Source organism: Leucoraja erinacea, chromosome 11, assembly GCF_028641065.1.
Source record: "Leucoraja erinacea ecotype New England chromosome 11, Leri_hhj_1, whole genome shotgun sequence".
In the NCBI taxonomy this organism is placed as follows: domain Eukaryota; kingdom Metazoa; phylum Chordata; class Chondrichthyes; order Rajiformes; family Rajidae; genus Leucoraja; species Leucoraja erinaceus.
In genome coordinates this window covers 21,266,384-21,278,628 of record NC_073387.1, presented here as the reverse complement: position 1 = coordinate 21,278,628, position 12,245 = coordinate 21,266,384, and the positions used below count along the sequence as shown (strand labels likewise).

Below are 12,245 nucleotides of genomic sequence, written 5' to 3'. Positions count from 1 at the left end.
CTTCCAAACTAGCACATTGCGTGAGGTACGCACAATCTAGAATGTTAAGTATAAATGTAGATTCAGGGACCACTTTGTTGAATATTCCGGCTTAGCTCATCACTGCGACCCCGCATGCTGTCCCCTTCACTTAATTTCTCGACTCCCACTCCTTCTTCCAAAAAAAATAATGAGCTCAGGAAGCATCATCTCATCGTTCGTATCAGCAAACTTCAGCCTTCGTAAATCAAATTAACAATGTCAGATAACTACCATTGCCTTTTCATATTTGAGCTTGCTAATCGAGACACAATAATTCGCTTTTTTCACAATCGATGCACAATAATTCGCGTTTTTGTATTCACCAATTGAAACTGTGTGACCTGAGTATGCCAAGCAATCTCCTTTGTTTGAGATTTTCAGCAAATGATGTGTCCTGTACCTAAATATCACATTGTTTCACACACTAACTAGCACCTTTTACGATTTATACTCTTTCAATTCACCCATAGGCGGCACTGTAAAACATATCACAAAAACGCCCTTCATTCTCACCTCCTCAAAGCCATTCCCCACCACAGCTTTCTACAGCATAATATACGCCTGTCCTCAGGAAAATTAGCAGGAATAAGCCATTGGGCTCCTCAAGCCTGCCTATATATATCTATAGATATGTGTGTGTGTGTATATATATATCATATATATATATATATATATATATATATATATCATATATATATATATATATATACATAGGCAGGCTTGAGGAGCCCAATGGCATATCTCTCTCTCTCTCTATATATATATATATATGGATGTGTGTCTCTCTGTCTCTCTCTCTCTCTCTCTCTCTCTCTATATATATATATATATATACTACTACACACACACACACACACACACACACACACACACACACACACACACACACACACACACACACGTGTGTGTGTGTGTGTGTGTGTGTGTGTGTGTGTGTGTGTGTGTGTGTGTGTGTGTGTGTGTGTGTGTGTGTGTGTATAGTTTTTAATGTATCCATAAATAGATATAATATATATATCCCACTGAAAAAGTTTAATTCATTTTCTACAATCCCCCTCCCTCCTCACCGACTGGTAGCTCACTAACTAAAGACCGGTTTTAGAGGCAAGGGTACAAACATCGCTTGGCAAGAGAGACTGCTAAACATTCGTGGCATACGACATTTACATGAGCCAATTATCGTACAAACAATATGTATTTTTGGCGAGCGCAACATAACACGTGCACACACTGTCGGGAAAGGTATTCCTCCAATAACTAGTTCTTAATCGGAACGTTTAATATAGATTACTTGTTCCCTCTCACACTGATTTGGACGGATGGCTATTCAAAACCTGGCTGCTATATTACCTGAACTTCAACAGTGATCAATATACATACGTGTTGCATTGCTTCCATAATGCCATGTCGTATACTGAAATGAACTTCAAAACGTAGGTGTGGTACCTGGACTTTGTTCAAATGCGTAAGAAGACTTCAGGTGGAGTGCAACGCAAACGTTTACATGAACATGCGAGACATTTTACGCATCATGTTAGCGACCCAAGTACTGTACACTTGGCCGCAGCATAATTCAATTCCACTTGAGCTGATGATACGAGTTTGAATGATGCAATTTAACGCTTAAATATGCGGTAGTTTCTTAGATTAAAATGCCTGGTTTGATCCATGTTTAAAAATTGGAACCAATAAACGTCGTTTTTTCATTTGTTCATAAATAATTGTTCTTGAGTAGATGATAACGAGCGCCATTCTTGACTTGGAGGAGTTCCAGAGTTTTCACTGCGACTTTGAAGAGCCGATAGTATTTTTCAAGGCATGGATTTTATGATACATGCCGTTAAAATACGAAGAGCTTGCAGGCGAAATGCCGAATTCTCCTTCACAATAGCCAGAGACCACCATAGAATTCCCGATAACCGGTCGAAACACAGCTTCTAATTTTGGGTCACAGTCATAGGGTCATAGCGTTACATAGTCATATAATGTAGAAAGAGGCTATTCGGCCCAACTTTCCCACAACAACCAGCATCTATAATAGTCTCACCTGCCCGCATTTGGCCTATATCCTTTTAAAACTATCCTATCCATGTACTTATCGAAATGTTTCTTAAACCTACCTAAACTACCTCCAGTTCATTCCACACAGCTACCACGCCTTGTGTATAAACGTCACCCCTCAGATTCGTACGGAATCCCCCCCCCCCCCCCCCCCCCCCCCCCCCCCCCCCCCCCCCCCCACTTTACACCTCTGTCTTATGATTCTTGATTCCCCTGCTCTTGGTACGAGGCTCTGACATGGCTAAAGTGTTTATGTGGCTGCCTCTATGGTTTCTGAGAAATGATGACACCCAGGCGATTAGTGTATGGGACGTACTCGCGCCTGTGGTTCCCTGTTGATCTTTATTTTCCTGGTCGGAAAGATTTTGCAGTTGTGCTTAAAGAAGCAGCAGTGTGTTATCCCGGCGTATTCTGTGCCGAGTTCAATGAACGTTTAATTACAATATGCAGAGTTTAGTGAATCTCAAACTTTGTACTGAACATGGGTGTACATTCTGAGTGTACAGACGCAGGCAAAGTGCGAATATTCTGGATAATACTGATTTATTACATACCATGCGCATAAATCCTGCAAGAAATGTTGAATGAAAGTGTCTCCTTTCAGTTTATAATCATAGTTTTTATGAACTTGTTCACATATCTGACAAATGCTAAAATCCATGTAATTAAACGTGTACCTGATGACCGCAGCATGATACATATTGAGGAGAATTGGTTCTTCTTGTTGCTGGAGATAGCCAATGTCTAACATCGGTGTCATTTCATCCATTATTCAATACTCGAAACCCCAATTTCGTCCAAGACTGCAAACTTCTTCAGCCATAATATCGTACTGGTCGTCCGTAAATTCACTTTGGGTCTAGGCAATTGGTTCTTCTTGTTGCTGGAGATAGTCCAAGACTGCAAACTTCTTCAGCCATAATATCGTACTGGTCGTCCGTAAATTCACTTTGGGTCTAGGCAATTGGTTCTTCTTGTTGCTGGAGATAGCCAATGTCTAACATCATCTAATATCGTACTGGTCGTCCGTAAATTCACTTTGGGTCTAGGCAATTCATTCAGAAATTACTTCAGTGATGCTTCTGTTTGGGAATTGTTTTTCTTCAACCATCAATACCCCCTTTATTTGTGTTATTTATTCATCTTCGTGTACCCTTGAACAAATGCTGACGAGACAGCTTTTGAACCACTGCAGCGTTTCTGGTGATGCTTCTTCTGAAATGATGTTGCCAGGACGTTCCAATACTTAGATTCAGTAGCAGTGTGGAATGGTGATAAATTTATGTCAGACTGTTAGGCGACATGGAGGGAAGTCAGCCTTGCAGTGTGAATCCCAAATATCTAACCCTTTTAAATTAAACGTTCTTGCGAGTTGCGTCTCCTGCCAGTGAAGCTTTCCACTATGATATGTGATGCCGTGCAATATAAAACAGTGATACCGTATTATTTTTGGATAAGCACTTTTTCCAGGGTTGGAAACACATCGCTGCAGTTCCATGTTGTCATGTAATCCAATTGCTAATACGCGAGCAAATATGACTGTCGTTTGATAGCATTGCTTACAATAGCTCACATCGCTTTCTGAATCATCAAGGAAAGACTGAATTGATAGTAGAAGGCTCGTTCCGAATTGCTCGATTTTTATTGACGTTATATATTGGTCAGTATTACATGATGTCAGATACAACCCAGAGCTTCATCTCGATTGGCGCCTCTTGCGTAGAAACGTCCAATCTTGTATAAACCAAAGACTCTATGGCCCATTGTCATCTTTAGTCTAGAGGGCGATGGGGCACAATGTGTTTGGCATACAGATGGTGTCGCTAATGACAGCAGAGGTACAAATTTCCCCCGGAAAAGATTTAGAATTGATGGGAAGCACCTTGTGAGTGCAATAGCCTGGATCATGCTAATAAAGGATAAAAGATCAGAACAGAGTAGTAGGTTTAAAATGGAAGACAGTGCTGGATCGCCTTGCGCATGATCTGCACACAGGAAAGTTGAAACTCACTGACCTAGTCAGAACATTGTTAATTTCATAGCCATTGGACTCAAGGAGGCCAGCACCATTGAGTGGATCTTGCTGAATTGCACAGTATTTCATCGAGTCTGTCGTCAGTAGTGTATTGCCTTTTGCGAAACCCATCGGGTTCCATCGTGGCCACGGGTGCTGTCTGTATGGCGTTTGTGGCCGCGTAGGTTTTCTCCGGGCTGCTCCGGGTTACAAAGACGTACAGGTTTGCAGGTTAATTGGCTTTTATAAATTGCCCCTAGTGTGTAAGATAGAACTCGCGTACGGGGAGATCCCTGACTCGGTGGACCGAAGGGCCTGTTTCCGCGCTGCATCTCTAAACTAAACGAAACTAAACTAAACAGGATAAACTCTATATGCGTTTAAATGTTTAATTTGGTATTAATGTTTTGTATATTTTTGACGGACGGATATTTAAAAGTTATAGCGTGACTCCGACAACTTGGATATCTGTTCTGTTGGAGAGCCGCCCTCACTAAAAACAATTCAAGTAGAATCTATATTCTGCTTTCTAAATTTCAAAATTGTTTCACTGACTTGGGATATGCATACCGAAAAAAAAATCTTTCTTCAAATTCTTTATTTCCCATATCTCTCGTGTCTTTAGGAAAACGAGAACGTTTCACTGGCTCCATAGAATTTCATGTCCACTGAAGAGAAACAGCGCTTAGTAATTCTGGTGGGACGAGCTAATAAGAGTAAGCGAGGCGAGGCAACAGAAGTAAGCCTAGAGGAAGATATGAAGAAATATTAACGTGCGCAGAATTGCAAACAAAACACTAGTACTGGTTATATGTTTTCAGTTTAGATGAGTCCATTCCAAGATTGGAGGAATGCTTCATGTCAGACTATTCTTGCTTGATCTATTGTCAGATCCTCGATATTATATTCTATGGATACATTGTAACGTTTTCGTTTTCCTACAGACACTCGGCACATGGGTCAGTAAAGGTTTTGAAGAAAGATTGCATATCCCAAGTCAGTGAAACTGTTTTGAAATCTGAAATGTATGTTTTAGGTTTAGAATTTTTGCAAACAGAAAAGAAAAGATAATGGCATATACTGAAAAGGCAATTGCAAATTAACAAATCTGGAGTGGCAATGGATTATATCCTTCAATGTATATGGTCAAAGAAAACATATGGCAATAACGACAACAAAACATGCCACAGACAGTCATAAGAAAACAGCGACATTAGATTGCGTATACAACAATTGCACAAATGAATTCTACATTCAACTCGTAAGTACAATGTTGTTGTAATATAAAATATATAAAGAGATATAATGGTGAGCATAATTACTTTAATGCAGGGAACCACATTATTTTTTCCTACAGCAAAGTCGGTGGAAAGAATTTGCAAACATGCCCTTAGCAAATTGAAATCTAGTTGTGGCTAAATGTGTTAATGCACTACCTATTCCTTATACTGGGTATACATATAAATATGACAGTTATCATCAATCAAATTTTACCATTGGGAAGACATTATCTTGACATACATTTCAAAAATACAGCTTCTTTATTTTGGTGGAGCAACTGATTATCTTATATTTTTCTATGCAACAACGGATCAATATTGTAATTAAAAGTTGTAGTTTATAAGGAATAGTCATAAATGGTGGATACGTAATTGGATTGTTAGCATGATGAATTGCGAACTTCCTATTGATGCTAATATTGTCGAAGAGTTTCTTCATATTTAATCTTTTGCATAATATGTAGTGTTCTACTTGAACATTAGGATTTAAAGTTAACATTTTGCAAAAAATCAGATACATCCAAATGCTGGCAGACATTTCAATTGTGCAACAAGTAATATAACATCCCTGCTGCAAAATATGTCCTCCTTGCTTTAAGAAACGAGCTGCACTTCAACTGGTCAGATGTGATTGTTACGGTCCACCAATCAGAACCTGAGATGGGACTGGATCTGCACAGCCCCCCTACAATACTCAGCCGCCATTGAACAAAATCAGACGCCGTGAACCCTGGATAGCTCGCAGCTCGGATGGTTTCCGTATAGTTCATTTCGAATTGAACGTCAACGTGATGATATTTAAATGAAAATATTCCAACATCGCGCACGAAGGTACAGATTTTATACGTTGTATCTGTAATGATCCAAGCTGCCGTTTAAAACTATTGTCTCGGATTCATACCGTTCGAATGAATTCTCCTGGAAATGAGATTTCACATATATTGGCTGCAGAAATGCCAATTGTTTTGCTGTTTGTTCTCCCACTGGAATCTTGTTTCTGGGCAGATTCGTTATTCTGTTCCCGAGGAATTGCAGCTGGGTGCCTTTGTCGGGAATATCTCAATTGATTTGGGCTTAGATTTAAAGCAGCTCTCGACTCGCAGAACACGGATGGCGCCCAGCCCGAGGAAGCAATTTGTTGACGTAAATTTGCAGAATGGGATTTTATTTGTGAATGAAAGAATCGACAGGGAGCAACTTTGCGGGTCGAACACCGAATGCATTTTACCCTTGAACGTCGTGCTTGAAAATCCCCTCAGTCTTCACCAGATGGAAGTGGAGATACTCGATGTAAATGACAACGCTCCCAGTTTCCCCAAAAGCCAGATCCGCCTTGAAATATCGGAGAATATGGCACCGGGAGCGCGATTCCCCCTCGATTCCGCATACGATCCGGACATTGGGACGAATTCCTTGCAGGCTTACCAGATCCTTCCCAGTGAATATTTCATTCTTGATGTACAGACACGCAGTAGGAAGGGGAAAAATACCAGTGTTAGTGCTGCAGAGGGCCTTGGATAGAGAAACAATACCGGCCCACGAGTTAATGCTCTTTGCAGAAGATGGCGGAGTCCCTGTGAGATCGGGCACGGTTCGAGTAACAATCACGGTGCAAGATATGAACGACAACCATCCTGTTTTCTCACAATCGGTTTATAGCGTCAGAATGTTGGAAACAGCTGCCGTGGGGACTTTGATTATTAGATTAAACGCCACTGATTTGGACGAGGGTTCTAATGGTGAGATTACATATTCACTTAGTGGCCAAAATTCAGCAACATTTCATGAACTATTTGGCGTAGATTCGAAAACTGGTGAAATAAGACTGAAAAGTCATTTGGACTACGAAGAAAACATGTTTTTTGAGATTAATGTACAAGCAGTCGACAATGGTCATTACGCAATGCCTCAGCATTGTGATGTATTGGTGGATGTTATCGATGTGAATGACAATGCTCCTGATATAACATTAACATTTGTCTCCAGTACGGTACCAGAAGATACATCAATCGGAACAGTTGTTGCACTGCTCAACGTAGAAGACAAAGACTCAGGTCGAAATGGGCAAGTGCATTGTCAAATTGCAAGTAAACTGCCATTTAAGCTGGACACAAGTATGAAAAGTTTTTGCAGACTGCTAATACAGGATACACTGGATCGGGAAACTACCTCAAGGTATGACATTACTGTGACTTGCACGGATGCAGGAAACCCTCCCCTCGCATCCAAGAAAACGATTCGTGTAGATGTTTCAGATGTAAATGATAACGCACCGAGGTTTACGCAGCCTGTATACACGGCGAATGTCAATGAGAATAACGTCATTGGAAGTTCTATATTCTCCCTGACAGCCTACGATCCTGATGAGGGACAAAATGCTCGACTGAAGTTTTCAATCGTGAATTCATCCGTAGCCTCATATGTCTCCATTAACTCACAAAATGGCGCCATATTTGCTCAGAGATCGTTTGACTACGAGAAGTTGAAAAGTTTCCAAATCCATGTGCTGGTGCGGGATTCTGGAGTCCCACCGCAGAGCAGTAACTGTAGTGTGGATGTTCTTATCCTCGATCAGAACGATAATGCTCCCGTGATTGTGAACCCTATGCCTAAATATGGGTCAACAGTAACGGAGACAATATCCAGGCTTGCTAAACCTGGGAACCTAGTTGTGAAGATATCAGCAACAGACGCCGACTCCGGTCAGAATGCCTTCCTGACTTACCACATTTTACAAGCTACCCATCGCAACCTCTTTACTATTTCAGCAGACACAGGAGAAATATGGACCGTGCGTGACATTGAGAGCAAAGATGCGTCTCAGCAAAGAGTTGTGATTGTTGTAAAAGATAATGGAGTGCCACCACTTTCTGCGTCGGTGACGCTAGCATTGTCTGTGAAAGGGAATCAAAAGGTCTTTAGTGCCACCAGTTTGTCCACAGATCCAAAGTTCATCCCTGACCTGAACCATTTCTTAGTCATAGCCTTGGGGACAACATCCATCATTTTCCTCGTCATTTTAATTTTACTTGCTGTTAAGGTTCATAAACGCAGAAATGGACTGGGACTCCAGCAAAGTTCACACACCGTCTGTTGTTGCTTCAAAACAAGAACTTCACTGAATGGAATTCAAAAGGCCAGCAGAAGCCTTCAGATACCACCAAACTATGTCGAGGTATTTGGAGGTGATCCACTTTCTCAGAGCTTCCGTTACGAGTCGTGTTCTACACTGCAGTCCACGAAGAGAGACGTCACAACACTTCAAACATGTGGGCTTCCTGCAGCAATGCAGTGTACCCGGAAGAACCCTAATGGTAAGGAGATTCCAGGAATGTTAAAGTCTCAAGCTTCCAACTTCTATACAAGTAATGAGGTGAGTTGCTTCGAAAAGTAAGTCAAATCGTCACACAATTAATTTGGATACAAATAAATATTCGTGATATTTGGGCCATTGGAATTACTGGAACGAAATTAATAACACGGGGAAAATATGTTGTGCATACAGCTTCAAATTAATTTGAGCATTCATTTTATTTGTTTATGCCACCGACTGTTTCTGTTATTTTCATATATACATCATTCCAATGGTTTATTATACCGGATATTCCAATTTGCTTGTCTGTGAAAGGGAATCAAAAGGTCATATATCTGGTTTGAAGAGTTTTAACCCAACTACAAATATCAAAATATTCAGCAATTGTTAAAACTAGCTCCAATTCCTATGACCATATGACAAATATACAGCTAAACATACATGCTATGGGTTCCTTTAGCAGCAGCGTGGGAATTCTAGCCATATCGTTAAAATATGATGGATACTTTCTAGTTACCATGACCTCAACCCATCCCGGATTGATTAAATCACCTGGTAGTCCAAAAGCAAAGGCTAAATACCTTCCAAGCTACAATTAACTAAAATAGAAACTACTAGAACAAGTTCAGCACGACAAACATTTTCCATTGAGGGAGAGACAAGATTTAGCATTTTGTATTTAGAATTTAATTCGAAGAACGATGAAAAACTATCAATCTGAACGTTTTCACCGTTTCCCTCTCACTATCGGTGCGTAAAAACTGAAGTGTAGGAAGGAACTACAGATGCTGTCAACCGACGGAAGAACTAATGACTGACTACCAAGTATAACGCGTTGCACTTTGTTGTTAATTTGTGGATGATTTGTACATGCTCTTAATATTAAAAACACAGAATAATTGCAATCACCAAATTGTCATCACATTCCAGATACCGTCGTTTGATTGGCTATTTTCAAGACGTTCCTTGTCCCTTGGATTTAATGATTGATTATGAGAAGGCGCAATAGTTTCAGTACATCTCATATTCATTTAATCGGTTTGTAAAAACATTTCAGTCTAGGAATGTGCTGTTGAATAATAGTGTTTACTGTTTACTCGTAATTGTTGGGAAGAAATTCACGAGGAAGTGCAATGTCAGGTAGAATTTAAACCTGATTAATGCAACGTGATGTAATCTGAGAGCACAAGTAAGAGTAGAATAAACTCTATGAAAAACACCACCCCATTTGCTGGTGAATTGGATGGAAGTAATGAGATTGTGGTACAACTTTATAAAACACTAGACCAAGTGGGACTCGTTGGGTCTTGTCCCCTCAACGCGCGGGTGGGGTGGCGGTGGGGGGGGGGGCGAACTGCGGCGTCAAAAAGCACACTAACCACCCCCCACCCCCCACACACACACACCACACACACACACATTAACATCACCCTACACACACACGCACCACCACACACTAACCGCCCCCCTTAATATTATATGAATATTATATGAATAGTGTTCATTGGCTCTCGCGTCTAGAGAGAGAAGGGGCGAGGGTAGAAAGAGAGGGCAGGGAAGAGAGAGGGGGCAGAGAGAGAGGGAGGGGGGCAGAGACAGGAGGGGGCAGAGACGGAGAGAGAGGGGCAGGGGCAGAGGAGGGAGGAGGGAGGGTCAGGGAGGGAGAGGAGGGAGAGAGAGAGAGGAGGAGAGAGAGGGAGAGAGGGGAAAGGGGTCGAGGGGGGAGGAGGGGGGGAGAGGGGTGAGGGAGAGGGGGAGGGGGGACAGAGGGGGGGAGGGGGGACAGAGGGGGGGGGGAGGGGGGACAGAGGGGGGATAGAGGGAGGGGAGAGAGGGGGAATAGAGGGAGGGGGGTTGAGAGAGAGGGTGACAGAGGGGGAGTGGGGGTAGGGAGAGGGGGAAGGGGAGCGGGGAGGGGGGGGGGGAGAGGGGAAGAGGGAGGGGAGGGGAGAGAGAGGGAGGAGGGGGATGGGGAGAGGGGGAGAGGGAGGGAGAGAGAGAGGGCCGTTGAGCGGCAGGGGGAGAGAGGGGGAGTGGGGGAGGGGGTAGATGGAGGGGGAGAGAGGGGTGAAAGAAATGGGAGACGGGTAGGGGAGGAGAGAGGGGGGGGGGAGAGAGGGGGGGGGGGGGGGGAGGAGGGGGGGGATGGGGGAGGGAGAGAGAAGGAGGGGGGGGAGGAGGGAGGGAGGGAGGAGAATGGAAGAGAGGGAGGGTTGAGGGGGGAGGAGAGGGAGGAGGGAGAGAGGGGGGGAGAGTGAGTGGAGAGAGAAGAGGGGGAGAGGTGAGGGGAAGGGGGGGAGGGAGTAGGAGAGCGGGGTGGAGGAGCGGGTTAGAAGAGGGGCTTGGGAGAGGAGGGAGGGGGAAAAAGGAGATTGTGGAGGAGGAGGGGGGAATGGAGGAGTGGAGAGGCGGAGGGAGGAGGAGGGGTAGGAGCAGGAGTGGAGATGAGGAGGAAGCGGGGAGGGGGGGAGCAGCGCGGAGCAGGGAGCGGCGGGGAGCGGCGGGGAGCGGCGGGGAGCGGCGGGGAGCGGCGGTGGGGGGGGGGGGGACGGGCATCAACCAAAAGACAGCGAATTCGGCGGAGGGCGGTGACGTCACTCGTGAAACACAGCGCAGGCCGCGCGCAGCAGACCCATTGTGACGTCATCAGCGAAACCTTCTCGTTTATTTTCAAAGTTTTATCAGATTTGTGAACATTTTCATAAATAACTCGAGAAATAAAGCAGGATTTTTTTAGATAGGCGATTTTGAACCTCTACCGGAATATGTAAAAAAATTACCATTAACGCGTCGTTTTTCGCGAAGATGTGATTACATACAAACAAATAAATACACACACACACACCCAAGATCAGAGTTTTATAGTTACACGGATTGGTTGGAACTTTGTGCTTTTACTCGTCATTGCAAGATATAAATGACACGAATGTGAAAATGTTTTACAGAAAGTTCACCAGATATTGCACTGTGGGAAATTTTATTGATGAGGAGAGATTATGGATACTGTATTTGTGTTTATGGAGCAGAGCAGACTGAGGTGAAACCATATTTATATTTATAAAAGTATGCGTGACTGAGATGAGGTAGAGCGTAGGAAAACTTTCCCTATTACAGAAACGCCAAAACTAGAGAATGTATATTGTTATTAGCGCCAGTTTAGAGTGCATTGGGGAAATATTTTGACCACCCACACTATGTTGTGAATCGGCAAGAGTGGGTTGTGGAGCCGCAGAAGACTACGAAAATATTTATAAATGGCAAGAGTCTAGATGGTTAATCGATAGTTGGCATGGACACAGTTGGCCAACAAGCTTGCTGCTATGCCCTGTGACTACATGATTTAGTTGAATGCCATTTATCATTGTGATGACAGTGGGGATTTTTAAACATGCTTTTGAATCAGCGCCAGGAGGTTATTGCAATGCATTTTAAGGATACAGAACAATCGCAAGTTTGATGTTGTGATTAAAAACATGGATTTTTTCCTTCGAGAATGTCGCTATTGTTCAAGTTGGTAATCTAAACAACTGGAAAATTGTCATTCGTAACTCCGACG

At 43.0% G+C, this 12,245-nt stretch overlaps 2 protein-coding genes across 3 annotated transcripts in view; both read left to right on the top strand.

Annotated features, from left to right (window-relative positions):
- Positions 1–12,245, top strand: part of LOC129701511 (protocadherin beta-15-like) — a 215,564-nt gene that overhangs the window by 26,090 nt on the left and 177,229 nt on the right. The gene's annotated exons all lie outside the window — the stretch shown is intronic.
- zgc:123181 (uncharacterized protein LOC735300 homolog) lies at positions 5,415–7,012 on the top strand. The gene has a single exon (XM_055642766.1). It carries the CDS (start codon positions 6,301–6,303, stop codon positions 6,895–6,897), a length of 597 nt encoding a protein of 198 aa, XP_055498741.1. The 5' UTR covers positions 5,415–6,300; the 3' UTR covers positions 6,898–7,012.